Genomic DNA, 16,022 nt, shown 5'->3' with positions numbered 1-16,022 from the left:
TATCATGATGTATGATTTGGTAAAGTTCTTCTCTCATTTCAGGAACTGAGTTTTTGGGGTGTTTGTTTTTGTTTGTTTGTTTGGGTTTTTTTTTAATCTGACGTTGGCTGATTTTCCATAAAATATAAAAAGTCAACCTCTAGTCAGTAGTGGCAAGTGAATACCACACAACATTAACATACCCAACATGCACCATCATACAAATTGAAACGTAATGAGTTTTGTGAAATTAGTGATATAAAATTTTATACAATATCTTAATCCATTTGATATGTTTCAAGTGATCGGTAAGCATTTTCAACATACTATTTGATATTTGGTTGGAATGTTTATGGTTCCTTATTGAAATACTGGTTATTACAAGTAGATGCCCCTTTGGACATCATGAGAGTCAGCAACAAACAGCATTACTAACATTGCATGGCCAGCAGTCGACATGGTATGAAAATAGTGACACTTCTCACAAATATCTAAACGGGATTGATGCCTGATCTAGTTCAATAGAGACATCTGCGTCAACTATGCATATCTGATTTTACTGTAGGTAGAAATTAGTATGTCCAGAGATATTAGACTTAAACGTATGAACATCTTACAAACTAAGACAGATTGATTTATCCAGAAAATTAGATAAATGTGTCTAAAAGTAGTGAAAAGTGCAGCTGGCCCTCTTGGATCCCATCCTGGATGTTATGTGGGATGCAATCACAGGCGGTGTCTGGCTGTGATGGAGGAGTGTTTTAGTCTCCTTCAGGCCAATTGGCTGGAGTGGCTTACAGCAGACTTGATGGCCTGGATCAGAGAGAATGGAGCCGACACTATGCCAGCAAGCCACAGGCTCTCTGGGGATTGCAATTGACAATTGGCTCTAGAAAAAGCAGCATTCACTGTAATGAAGCCATGTCAAACATGAATGTAATGGCTCTATTTTTACAAGCATTCCATTGCTGCTTGTTGACATGTCATCCCTTTGTTCTGAGTCTTAAGATCTCATATTTCCAAAAGATATAGGTATATTTGCAACATATTTCTCACTATTTGAATTTCAAATTAGATGTAAAATGTAGAAAGAAATTAAATTGCAGATTTTACCCCTGTTTCCATCAAAAATCAGAGAAGCAGATATACTTGTACATTTTGACTGGATGTTAGCAAACAGGAACTCGCCTTTTCCAGCTTTATATCAATCAAATTTTAGAGTCATGTCCTGAATACAAAATATCTTTGCACAACTTGGAATATCTTGAAGTCAGCTTGCAAACAAAAGTTCAGTAACCCACTGATTCCTGACTTTCTTTAAAGGACAAGTTCACCTTCATAAACATAAGGATTGAGAAAATGCAACAATATTAGTAGAACACATCAGTGAAAGTTTGAGGAAAATTGGACAATCGATGCAAAAGTTATGAATTTTTTAAATTTTTGTGTTGGAACCGCTGGATAAGGAGACTACTACAGCTTGTGAGTCATATGCGTACAACAGTATAAAGAAAATATAAAAGAAAATTCAACATATTTTCACTTTTTTTCGCATAATAAAAGAGCAATTGACTTGCCTCTTTCTAAAGGCAGGGGGAATAATATTACCCATAACATTTATCAGTAACGAGTCAGGGGAATGTGTACTTTTTTCAAAAGATGGAATTTTGTGAAATTCTCTTTATATTTTCCTTATATTGTTGTGACATCTAAGTTATTCATACACTGCAGTAGTCTTCTCATCCAGCGGGTACTGCACAAAAACTTCAAAAATTCATAACTTTTGAACGGATTGTCTGATTTTCCTCAAACTTTCAATGATGTGTTCTACTAATATTGCTACATTCTCTCAATCCTTATGTTTATGAAGGTGAACTTGTCCTTTAATTTCTGTGTGCTTAGCAGAGCAACCCACTTCTCATTGCCAATTTAATCCTTCAGAATGTTCTGTTTTCAAGGCAATCCCTTCCACATAACATGAGATGTAGTAAACTCCTGTTCTTTAAAATGACAAATTCTCTTTCCAAGACATCTTTCAGCTCAAGCCACTATATGACTTGGAAATATGGGTTGCTACTTTTAAATTGCATGAATGAGAAGAAAGAAGAAGTGTGCATAAAGCCAATTGCAAAATTTTCTTTTGATGTTTATGATACTCTCTACAGTTTTCATAAAAAATATCTACCACATCCCGACAAATATAATCTACAAACTAAATATCACTATCATCACTTGAACTCAGTAACACAGGATAATGTCCTCAAACTTTACTCAATGCCCTACAACATGCTTCCTCTCACCCAATTAGACTCTAATGACAGAGCCATCAAATACTAATGTTACTACAATACATGAGCTGAGATAGCCAAGCTTAAAGTTCTTACTCCAACTTCTTCACCTTGTGCCTTACACACCCTCAAGTAAACTGAATACATTACAGCTGTGGTTTCCTGTCCTATGTTTGTTCAAATTCACATCGTGTTGGCAAGCCTTCATTTCCTCCCCTCTCCCACTGTAAAGTCTCAATCAATACGTATGTCATTAGACAGTACATAAACAGAGAATAAAATCAATAGCATCCCAAGCCCACTGCCATTGAGCCATTTGGCTGCCATCCCTAATGCATAGATAATTGGATATTTATGCAGTATAAAAGAGGCCAACCGTGTCAGAGATGGAAGGCAAAGCAAAACTCCATGTTAATCTGAAGATAAGGAAATATGGCTGAGAGTGGTGTCATTGGATGCTGCACGCAGCTTCCATGCTTTCATGCAAATCAACACAGTCCCGCTTGTAAAAATGATCTCTTCCCTAAACTTCCATGTGAAATCTCTGCAGCAAAGGAGCTCCTCATATTTACTGACCTTCTCACTGTCTTCTCACAATAGAAGTTGACACATTCTATTTTTACTCTGCTCTCATGTACCACTTTGAATAGTCATTAGACTCATAACTGAGAAGTAAACATGTTGCCTGGATTGGATCTGTAGACCAATAGTTCCAAACTCTGCAAAATGAAGCTGCAAGACTGGTTGACTATAAGCCCCATGACGTGACTCTTCCACTCCACCATACCCTTATTGTACTCCACACCATAACACTCCTCTGACGCTCCAATGACGCCGGCTTCAAGTCAAAGAGGGAATCAGGTTGAAGCTTCTCCTCTTCATAATATTTTAAAACAGAGACTAAACAAAATTCCAAAGTTGCTGCCCTGTACTCTACACTCATATGGCTGAAAATCCTTTTGAGGTGCTGCATGAACACTCTGGAATTCAAACATTCACCCCCTCCCCCATTGTAAATCATTGCAAGATGTTGCTTAAAACACATCTCTTCCAACAGCTGTTGAAAAAAAGAAGAAATGTACCTCAGAAAGTGATGCACATAAATTTTTAACAATTTCCAAGAGTTAGACAATGCACACTTTCTCTATATCATGGTACTAAATGTAGTTAATGTACTCTTTTCTTTTTGTTGATTTTTAGGTTATATTAAATGTAAATCTGTTCATCTTAGTTGTTGAGCATTATAAGGCAGTGATGTCTGGTAGCTACTCTACAAACAAAATTTATAATAATTATTGGAATAAGAATGGACGAGAAAATATTCCCCTCATGGGTAGCTGTTCTAAGTGATAGCAGAGGCAGCAACACAACAAATCAGTACAGCTCTGAGCACAATCAGACTAATGAAAGGGAAGAGTCATGAGGACATTTGCTCAAATGGTGCTTTTCAGGGGTCTAGGGCAATTACCCCCTGGGCAATTACCCCGCACCCTTCCCCTGGCCCTAATCCTAATCCTAATCCTGAACCTAATCCTATCCCTAACTCAAACTCCTAACCCTAACCCTAACCCTAACCCTAATCGTTACTCTAAGCTTACCACTAACCAGTATTTAGCCGGGGGGTAATTGCCCTCTCGGGGTAATTGCCCGGATACGCTTTTCAGAAGGCATCCACTTCCTATCACCATGTTCTGTCAATTCTGTCTCAAACAGTAAACACATAGTGACAACAGGAAATGGCATTCATGAATGAAAATAGTGTGGACCTTGCAGGTGACTTTACCATGTAAACAGGGCTATCATAAATATGTAAACAGCTCTCTTCAACACAATGTGCCCAGCTTTCTCTTGTTTCCATTTTACTACAATTGTTATTATAGTATCTCCTGAGTTAACTTGCTCGGTCTCAACATCACTGCACGTATTCAGCAGGAATTGTCCCAAGGTCTATTGGATTGGTCACTCAGAGCGGTTACACAATAGTCTACTAGAATTTCATGCTATGATATAATACCATGTATTCCATATCAACAGGTGTACATTAGATGCTGGTAGTTGGTATATAATTTCATTATTTGAATGATGACATGGTACATCAGGAAATCTCCATCGAGGCCACTGTGCACCAGCATAGTTTTATGACTGCATTGGATTTGGCAGGTTTTATTCACAAGGGACAGAAAGTATCTTCATTAATAAGAAATTTGACAGAAACTTTTCTATGGAAAAGTGTATCATCTTATGGATGTTATTTTATTTGTATTAAATCAAGGCAGCAAATGACTGGTGAGGGCACATTTGAGCATATCAGATGAAAGATTTGAATATGTGATCACTTGAATATCAGAAAAATCATGTAACATAGATTTCTATCAGATTTCAAATTTTAGCCATTCTGGTATGATAGCTGTGATTTCTGATGCACAGCATTCTTAATTTGCTGTGAACAAAAATAATCTTCTATCACAATTGATGATGAAGGTGAACGCTGGCATCAATGCTCAGAGAAGATTAGAAGTGATTGTATCCGTAAAAAGGTACAAGTTTTACATCTCTCACACCTATCCCACTTCACACGACACTGATTCACTACAAGATAGGCACAGATGGAGAGTCTTCTCGGCTGTTGCTGAATGGTGTCAAGGAGCACAGGTTTCTCAGCCTAACAGTCTCCTCTCCACATCCTCAGCCAATTGTGATTTACAATCCACTGAGCCTTCACCAAGTCTCATTCATCAAGCCTTGCCGATGCTATTTGGCGCCCGGTAAATCAGGTAGAGCTCGTGGGAGAAAATCAGGTAAGTAATGCTTGTGGGTGTTAACAACTGGACATCTGCGCCTGACGGGTTATCATCACAACTCAGCATGACTGATATGGCAGAGACAACTTGCACATTGCTGAACTCAACAAGCTTTACTAAATACAATGTACTATTAAGCGTAGTCGACATATCTGTATGTAGGGACGCTTGTCACATAGAACACAGCATAATTTTAGACTCAGAATCCAAAATCACCTTTGGTGCCCATGAAAAGAACAGGGACTCCAGTGCTAACAGGTTAATACTCTCTTTAACATATCCTGACACATGCAGCACACTGACTCAACTCCTAGAAGCATAATGGATGCAATAGGCAGGTCATAATCATTTCTTTAAAAACACCCTTTTATTATTCCTGCCTGCAGCTTCTGTGGGGCAATGGTATTTGATATCAAACTCTCAAACTAATGACACAATGCAAGCATTAATGCATGTCGACTTGTGTTGACTTATGATACACTGATACACTGATCACCACTTCAATGCGGCTGAATATATTCATGGATGAAATTTTCTACTATTTTTCTTCAGATTACTTGGATATACCCACAAAAAACCTCTTCCACACCAAGATTCTGTCTAAGAAATCATTTTTCAATCAATACTAAATTACTAACTGTATGGTTAACAGAAGACACTAGAACATATCTTCCCCTAGACTATTAAAGCATAGCTTGCATGATTCCATATCACTGATATGATTGACAAAACACATTATATTAAGTAATTTGAAGAAATATAACAGAAAATTAATACAAAAATATATGGCACCTATTTGGACATCCTTTTGGCCACATACATAAGTGATGATCAGGGTATTATGAATCAATACAAATCAACATGCATCATTGCTTAGGCCCTTTAACACTACTTGAGAATGTGTTACATAATATCTATCTTTCTATCAACTAAAATACTGGTATGCCATTCATACACTGCATACATTTCAAGCTTCATTGAACTTTATCAGAATTAGTTTCTAGTTTTAGTTGGTAGTCGATGCAGTATCAAGACATGCATAATTGCTAAACATTAGTGCAAAATGCAATATGAGTTTTGTCTTGCCTTGAAGCTCTCAGTAGGCAGTGCAGTCACATCATTTTTGTTTCATTTAAACCAAAGTTAGACTATGTAATCACCTTGCTAAGTGGAGAGGGTGTCCAAATTACAGTTGAAATGATGATAAAAGATATCAATTATACTATCACTGTTTATACCACTGATACAGATAAAAAATGAAGAAAGACATTGATTATTCTGCACTAAACCAAAAACAACAAATTCAGACATGATGACCACATTAATTTGCTGAGGAAATTGGAAAAGGATGTGCAACATGCACAAAATGAAGTATAAAATGAAATACACCTCCATCAGCCTTCTCATACAATGTAACACTATAAAATGTGCACACTTAGGTCAGAATTGTAGACTGGCTCTCTCAATTCCGTAGCAAGCAAGAGAATATAGATATGATTGAATCATTTTGGAAACTCAGAATGTGAAATTAACATAATTTTGTTTTATGTACTCAATGTGATCAAATCTCAGGACTAAAAATGATCTCTGACATCAACTTTCTCTGTTAAGTCAAATAAGCTAGTTCATAATTAGCTCATGTGCACATTATCCCAAGTCATTGTCAGTTGGTTGAAGGCAATTCACTGGTTTTCAAAGCGACAAAGTGCTTAAGCCTGCCAGACGTAACAATTTTTGGAATTAATGATCAAACTGGGAGGTGGCTTCCACCTTGCTGATAAAACAAAGAATGAACTTTCATAGACCAGGTGACCAAAATGAAGTATCCATTTCATTATTGTATACATCAAATGCATTAACGAGAACCCCGTACTATCTATTTATTATTGCCAAATACAGTTGTTATCAGGAGGATGTGCAGGCAAGCACCATTTATATTAGGATTACCTGAATAATCATTGTAAACATCACAGGTGCTTATCTCAGTGTTACTTAAAAACCAACATGCCTTTTTTCACAAATGACCTTTTTTCTGCTCATGTGCAAAGTGGAATTGCGAACCTGCTGATTGTGAACTTGGAAACCATTTCTGTTTCAACTACATCACAATACTCATATGGATGTAATATGGGATACATGCATTTCTGTTGCCTTTTAACTTGTTTGATTGTGGTGAATATGGGGGTAGCAATTTAATTATGACATATTTGCATGATATGGCTAGCAAAATTCCAAATAGGGGGTCAAGTTTGGAGCTCGTAATGGGGAGTTGCCATAGTCTATTATCTCATGACCTTGAATATGAACTCATGTTATATTCTAGAGACTTAATTTACACTTTTGCATTATTTCCTCAGCATTGTCACATCATGAATTTGGGGTTGCAGTCTTAAATCACAATATTAGCATACATTGTACATTATGTGAAAAGTGATACATTTCTGACAGTCAAAACCTGTTAGAATGTTTTGAACAACACGTGCATTTGCATGCACCATTGGCTAAATTCCTAAATCATAGGCAAGATTGGAGCATGGGATTGTGTGCTGGTCCTCATTTGTGAATCAATTATTTCATTTTAAAAATGAAATGAAGAATTAAAGGATGCTGCCAGGCAAGGACTTTGTTTTTGCTATTTCTAAAAACAGATACAAAACTTCAAAAGACACATTCCACAACATTTTTTTTCATCTCAAAAATTCCTGACTCCACAAAAGAAATATAGTTGTACATACCATTCAAATAACCTTTTTGTGAGCACTACTTTTTGTTTTTGTCTGCTTTGTTTTAGATTTCTAATACCTAGAACCAAATTAACAAGGCACACAATCAGTATTTTACAAAAATGAATGCCGTGGTATATATGTTAAACCTTAATTCACAATTCTAACTTTAAACTTTGTTCATCATCAGGCCAAAAGTGAGCGGTTACCACACACTGTACTTGATCTTTGATCCCAAAAAAAAAAAAAATCTATCATTCACATGGTCTGCCAAATCGATTCACCTGTCATAAAATGTTTACAGATATCATGCTGTTTGAGGAAGGACAAACAAGTGAAAGAGGCCTTGAACATATTTTCACTGCATTTTGCCTCTGTTATTGGTGTGAAAGTGCTAAATATGAGAGCGGTTGCAATAGACACAGCCACTAACCTCTGCATCCAGCAGCAATACCATCCTGACACAAAGGCTCTTCTGATAGTATTGATACCCAGTAATTTAGAAGCAGCAATACATGTATGCCTATCATAAAAATGCACAAAAAGATGCACAGAATCTATAAACCTGATAAGTTAGTTCTGACATCAATTATTCACTTGTTTTCTCTTCACACAAATCATAGCCATGCCAAAAATTTTCCATTGATATGTGTTTTTCCAGCAAAAGCAGATTTAAACAAAAGTCTTCCTTAGCTTGTAAGTCCCCTTTAAACACATATAATGAATTCTTATGACAGAATGTCATATATATATATATCCCAGCCAAGAAGCCACCTGAGCGTGAAACTGACCCACCACGCGGCGCAGTCAGCCTTAGGAGCCAAGTCCGCCTGAAGATCGTCCAGCGGAAGGATGTGAAACCGTCGGTAGCAGTCTCTGTGCGCCCAAGGTAAATGACTATATATATATTATATATATACCGGGTGTCCCAAAAAAAGTGGCACAGTGGATATTCAGTACATTGCGTTCTAAAAATGATATACTTTTTTTACATCATTAAAAAGAGCATCTTCCGCAGAAGATAATGATATCAAAATCATTAAATTTGGTTCAATACTTTTTATTCTACGCCAATTTCTATAAATGCAGTCATTTTCAAATTTCGCTGGGTTTTTGCGACGTATGAGATAATAACTAGGGCATGACACGCGTTCCATACCGTAAATTGTGTGTAAGCTCGTTGATTCATGTCAACAAAAGATACTCAGTACAGCTGTTACATTGGGCGCGCACTCACACACACAGACACACTGTTTTCCTGCCCTGCGCCCAATGTGAAGGCTGCATCTTTTGTTGATATGGATTAACGAGCTTACACAATTCGCCGTATGGAACCACATTTATTTCTGTGTATGGAACGTGTGTCGCACCCAAATTATTATCTCATACGACGCAAAAATCCAGCGAAATTTGAAAAGGACTGCATTTATAGAAATTGGCGTAGAATAAAAAGTACTGAACCAAATTTAATGATTTTGGTATCATTATCTTCTGTGGAAGATGCTCTTTCTAATAACGTCAAAAAATATATCACTTTTAGAACGCAAAGTACTGAAAATCCACCATTACACTTTTTTGGGGACATCCGGTATATACAATGTATATCTGTGACTATTAAAAATTACACAATGAACTTACTGTGAATGACTGCTCAGAAGGAATATTGACTCCCTTGAAATTCACTATCTCCATAACTCTTCTTTAAGGAAAATTGACCCACATTATATAAATGTGTATATATGCTTTTGAAATAAATTAACAAGAGCTAAACATCAATATCAAACAAAGGCAGCAAAGCTAAGCAAAAATATGTCAATACAAGAGACCCAGAAGTCAAATGCACATTGCAAGTTCACCTTCTAGTTGCATTCTTGCAGACTGTTACTGAAGAAGAAAATAGCAAACTTATGGGGGCTTTGGGAGTCAGCAGGGGGGGGGGGGGGTGGGGGGGATGGTGCCCATTCTATCACACTGGAAATGACACCTGCCAAGATTATAGAATTATGACCACACATTTTCAAAAAGAAGATCAAAATGTGAGAACTGGCCCCCAATTTGGTCCCAGCCCCAAGGGGGCCATACCTGGATCAGCAATAAACAAACTTGAAAGTACATTCATTCTGAGCATTTCTGGTTTTAAGAAAGATTTTTTAGAATAACGTCTAATTTGGGGCGCAAGAGCTATTATTCAAGAGATATGAGTTTGACATTTTTTTTTTTTACTCTGAATTGTTCCTGCCTCACTCCAACTACTCCATCTAATAGTCTTGTCACATATCCCGTCTATACTGCGGGCAGGTGTCAGAGCTTCCTCGAGGAGGTTCGAAAGCTCGCTTGAAAAAGCGGTCTCTTGTCTGTTTATAATGCTTGGGCTGGTTTCGCCCAAGCAGGCCTGATTGGCTCCATTCCAATAGTAACCGAGTTCCCCTCTGATGCAGGCTTTTGAATTTGTTATATAACCACAAACATGACTGAGTATGAAGTGTGCATGTAGGCCTATATGTGGCGTTTATCAGTGGCGATTGGTCATGATGGTTTGTTTATTCTAGCTGGCAATGACCTTCAGTCATAATTTCCGGGTTGGTAAAAAAAGCAGTTTCTCGAACTCCTCAGCATTTATACTGTAGCCGAATCTCTTCGTTGCTTCTACATGAGGCTCTGAAACCATTCCCTGTAGGTGATTTTAGAACCTGACCTGCCAAATCTCCTTTTCTGAATTATCTCTGTTTATGCTGAGCTGAAAGGCTTCTTGACGCTGCTTTACGAATAGGAGGCTTCAGAGCCCCTTTTTTGTTCTAAAGTTTAAGCAGGGTATTAGAGACATAACACAAGTTCACAAAACTCTCAACTATAAAATACTGTAAAAGTGGAAATTTTAGCGCATTTCGTGCAATCAGAAACTAGCGCGAACATAAAAGCACGCGAATATTTTTGCATGCCATATGTTCCAGTAGTTGATGTCTTTATTCCACAGAATTAAAAACGAAACTCTTCTCACCCAGCTAATCGCGAAAAATTAGTAGCGTGAAAATATCCATTTTACAGTACTCAAATATCCCTTGATGCAACCAGTTACTGTGTGCTTATTGTCCATAAATCAATCAGAAAACAGGTGAACAACTATCTAGCCACTAAGTGGTTTCTCTCGACCATTCCCAGGAAACCTAGGGGGCCTCCACTCTATGACCTCAATCATTGAAAGCATGAATCAATGTGAACTTGACCCTAAGGTCATCAAGAAGTAAGGTTCTACACTGTAATGGACATTTCCCTGAAGGGGCATGATCGATGATGCACTACTGTGAAAAGGGAGTTTTCCAAGTTCATCTTTTGACCTTTGACTCTACTACAGACACAGAAGTATATCCCTGCATTGAAAGAGTTCAGTGGACAGGATATGAATAATTCATCATAATGCTGGGCAAAGATGACACAAGAATCTTTCTGATTGGTGTGACATGAGATTGTTTTCATCAATTCATTTAAACTTTAGGTCTATACACTCTGACAAACTATGCAAAATTAGCATATATGTGTTTTTTTTTCATATGCTCTTTTTTCACATATGAACACAAGACTTTGAAGGAGTTCTAAAAACATGACCCATGTGCATGAATCTCAGTTTACGGGCAAGTCCAAGATAAGGTCCCCTCAGAAGGCAAAATTTCATCTTTGCTCAATATTGACATGTTTGGTATCATTTTGAAGCTTATGAGTTGAAGTTTTGATTTCCATAGAGGAAAAAATTATATTATGTAAATTTATGCAAATTTCAGGGGCTTCATTTGCATAAATGTGAAACACAGCGTTACGTATGGGACATTTATAAAAATTCATATTAATTCAAAGGAAAGCAAATGATATTTGATTAATATGTGGACATAAGAAGTTCATCAAATAGTTTAACTTGGTATGAAAATTTAGGGATTATGCAAATGATTATGCAAATTAGCTCGTGTCCTATCATGAGATGTCCCATACGTAACAAATTGAGGTCATTTTTTTAGGTTTTTTCTGAAATTGCTAAGGTTATTTTAATTCCCTTTTGGAAAGTTCTAATTTATTGTTTAGAGAAATTAAATACCATAGAAAAAAGAAAAAACAGCAAAAGGAATATTTTTTATGAGGCATTGAAATAATGTTGCGTATGGGACAAATGCGTTACGTATGGGACATCCTCATACATAATGCATGTGAATGCATGTAGCTAGCTGGGAAGGTCTCTCAGTACACAAATGGTCAACCATCCTGAAGAAAGCATCCCAACATTGTAACAACTTTTTGAGTTATAGACACTTTAAACAATACATGTACTTGACTGAACAATTTTCAGAAAGGGGGAGTGGAAAATGGCAAAATACACAATGAAAAATCAGCATTAAAGGGATGGTATAATTTTTTGTAGAAATGGGGATTCAGTTTTCAACATTTGATGAGATGATTGGAAACCAATCATATGAATTACTAAAGAGCATACAATCCTAAGACAAGAGGAATTCAAAGTTTAGTGATGGAGATCCAATTTGAAATGGTTGTGATATAAATATAAAAAAAAATATAAAGTAAAATGATTTTTTTTTATTGCAAGTGATACAAAAATTTTCCTTATTCAGGTTTCAATAATAGCCATGACAAAATTCATGGGTATACATATTGAGGTGTGACTCGAATCAATGACCTGACTGCTAGACAGACATCATATATCTACTCGATCACTGAGGTTCCATGCAGCAGGTATTGCTTATTTATAAAAATTAATATTTCTTGTGTCAAGTTTTTTTTTATTGAAACGAAATGGCAAACTGGCCATCATCAATGGAAGTAAACACTTTAAACTATTCAATTTTTCAGTAGTAACTATCCTGATAGAAATAGGGCATACACGTGTACATACTCCGGTTAGTCATAAAAATATAGAATATGATTAAATATGATTATGATGGTAAATATTTGGGGAATATTGTTCCCTTGTCAATCTGAATCAGTATTTGAGTAGTTTCAACTGATTCCATTTCAATAATTATGCAAAAAAAAATTTATATGGGTATTTTGCAAAATTATTTTGCAAAATACCCATAAACATGTCTCTCCACACTCTAAACGAATGGGGGACAAAGGGCATGCATACTCAGGTTGGTCATAAAAATACAAAAATATGATTGAATATGATTAGGATGGTGAATATTTGGGGAATATTGTTTCCTTGACAATCTGGATCAGTATTTGAGTAGTTTCAACTGATTTTACTTCAATAATTATGCAAAATACCCATAAACATGGTTCTTCACACACTAAATGAATGGGGGACAAACTGTCCCATACGTAACTGTCCCATACGTAACACGTCATGTCTGTCTTTAATTAGAACCTATAATTAGAGCTTTTTACCTAATGACACGAAACTTACCTGTGATAATCTTGAGTGTTGTGACTTTCATCACAGTGAGTTACAAGTTGTAGAATGAAATACTTTCAGAGAGTTTTGAGGTTGAAAAAAATGTTCAAAAAAACAAAATTTTTCTGGTCCCATACGTAACGGCACTTATTTTCTCTTCTAGAATATAATTGTGAGGGTCATTTTTCTCAATTTTTTGCATGATTATACTTCTCCTAGATATCAATCACCATGATAAAGTTTAATATGATCAAAAGCCATTAACACTATTTTTCAGGTCATAAAAGTCTCTGAATGTCCCATACGTAACGCGCGTGTTATCTTGGACTTGCCCTTACTTATTTTCACAAGAATCACCTACTTTACATTCTGAGCCACGATTACTGTCTCTAACTTTCATCGGTTTGTATGAAGACATTTCAATTACCGTAACAAAAAAGAAAAAAAAAAACTTTCATCATTTTGTTGTTCTTGAAGCCATGTACATTATATCAGACAACATTAAGTGTTTTTTTTTTCAAGTCAGTACTTGGAAGCTTATAAAGGAAACATATTTGACGAAACCCTAGGTATTGATGGTCATTACCATTATTGATGGCATGGTCTAGTTGAGAGCTATTGTAATTTTGTGAATAAAACTGATTAATTATGAGAAAAGAGCAAGGAGAAAATCTTTTTTTTTTTCTTGTGCTTTAGTCTGCATTGGCACTAATGTCAACATCTCCACAGACAATGGATTTGCCATTAACCAAATATAACCCAGACAAAGGCAAACAAGTACAACAGACATTTTGTTTGCTCAAGTGCAAAAAGGAGGAAGTTGCGTATATGCCATCTGAAAAATTCTTTTCAACTAGCAATCGGAATGTTATCAGTAGACTAGAACCTGGGTGTGGGTGGCTTCATCAGCATACTCAAATAACAGAGGGGACTTCTCACTGAGAATCTAGGATGTTATGTTCTGTCTATACAATAAATGTCACCATGGAAACTAAGTACTGGTATCAAGGAAACAAGGAAAGAAGAGAAGTGAGAACTGCTGATTTAAAAAATGAGTGGCAAATAGGGGAAAGAGTTCCTTATGTCCCCCCCCCCCCCCCCACACACACACAAACTTGCATAAAATAAACAAACCACTATTCCCCCTTACTAATAATAAACTAAATAAAGGTTATGGGAAGTCTTCCCATTAATGGCATAACCTTTATTTAGTCCATTATTAGTAAAAAAAAAAAAAATAGCAATCTATCCATTTTGTGCAAACTAGTGGGGGGGGGGGGGGAGGTGATGACATAAGGAACTCTTTCCCAAATAGGTTCTTAATACTACTACTACTAATGATAATTATAATCTGAAAAATACTAATAACTTGATACTGTAATCCCTCTTGCAGCTCCAACACTGAGATCACACATCTGCAATTCTCTAAATGAGGCTATCTATAATTACCTTTTTCTTTTTCCTTCTTCCAATCGTCACTTTGATGTCCAACGGGACGTTTCCTCCGTCCGCCATCACGCAACTTCACCTTCTTTTAAGTTCTAAACTTTCTTCCAAACAGATAGTAGCTTGTCCTCTGCTCGGGTTTTCTCCTAGTCTAAAAACCGACTCCTGGCTCCTAGCTAGCCGTAGAAATCTCCGGACACACAGCTCTGCCGCAAATCGAAGCTGAACTAATAATCCGAAATTTGTGCAGTCAAAGAAAAGTCTGCGAGGCTCAAATGCTTCCTGCCTTCAAACAGCTACAAATATAAGTACTGTCACATGTGCTGCCTAATTACGATCGAATAACAGGATATTTACAAACTGATGTGAATCGGATAAATGAACGATGCGACCGCTGAAGCTGAAGAGCACCCCTGCACGCGAGCTGCGGAGCGGGACAACACTGGGCCGTCGATCCCCGACGAGTGGTAACCTTGGTATCGCTTGGTTAGCAACAAGCTGAATTACTTGTCCTGAATGCGTGACAGCGTTTATTCCACACGTAATTGACTTCAGCACATATTCCAGCAAGGAGACAAAGTAGTGGGATTACTTTCCTACTTTCTGATAGCTGTATGCACGATAGTTTCGAAACTATATTGTCCGTGTGGCTAGTGTACTCTACTTACGGCATTTACCTGATCGACCGAGAGAGGCGTCTGTACCACAAGTCTGCGAGAAATGCAGTGATGAGAAGAAGCCAAACAACTATACCAGCCACCTTGCGGCGGACAGAAACTTCGATAGACGGACAGGTGCATAGAGTTCTTGATGAGAAACATTGCTGTTTCATATCAAAAGAGGGCGCTGTACGCGTACAGCACACGTCCCCTAAGCATTTTTTTTTTTGTCTTTTCATCAATAAAATTAGATAACATTTGCCATAGGGGTAAAACCCTCGGGCATCGACAAAATAAATGGAGAGTTGTTTCTGGGCTTTGGCGGCATAATGAGCAGTTAGGATTGTCTTTTTTCTTAATTTTGTGTAAAAAGACACTCAAACATATTGTCTCATGAAAAATATAAAAATAAAAAGAACGAAGTTTAGTCTCAATTGAACAACTGATTTTTTTTTAATGAACAGAGGACTAAGTTAATATCTTGTTGTCTACTTCCAATATTTCATTCTATTTCTCTACTTTTTTACTCACAAGAGTGTTCCTGAGAACTTCTTAATATTGTATAAGCATACTTAGAAACTTTTTTTTTTCACACCAACTCAGAAACAATCTTATCAAATAGGTTTTCATCCTCTGTCTTTGATACATCAAACCACCTGAGGTATATACCATTCATCAAAGTCATATTTTCTTTTATCTCTTATTGATATATAGAATTCAATAACTAGGTC

At 36.7% G+C, this 16,022-nt stretch overlaps 1 protein-coding gene across 1 annotated transcript in view; it reads right to left on the bottom strand.

The window, feature by feature from the left end:
• The window catches only part of LOC139738791 (testin-like), a 269,128-nt gene extending 253,788 nt beyond the window's left edge, over positions 1-15,340 (bottom strand). The window contains exon 1 of the mRNA XM_071649430.1: positions 14,636-15,340. Within this exon, the coding sequence (XP_071505531.1) occupies positions 14,636-14,701 (66 nt within the window). The 5' untranslated portion in view covers positions 14,702-15,340. The remainder of the gene's footprint in view (positions 1-14,635) is intronic.
• Positions 15,341-16,022: the final 682 nt, after the last annotated feature.

The sequence above is a fragment of the Diadema antillarum genome, unplaced genomic scaffold (genome assembly GCF_040938485.1).
Source record: "Diadema antillarum isolate AM-2024a unplaced genomic scaffold, OU_Dant_1.0 seq00000768_RagTag, whole genome shotgun sequence".
Lineage (NCBI taxonomy): Eukaryota > Metazoa > Echinodermata > Echinoidea > Diadematoida > Diadematidae > Diadema > Diadema antillarum.
This window is presented reverse-complemented; position numbering and strand designations above follow the sequence as displayed.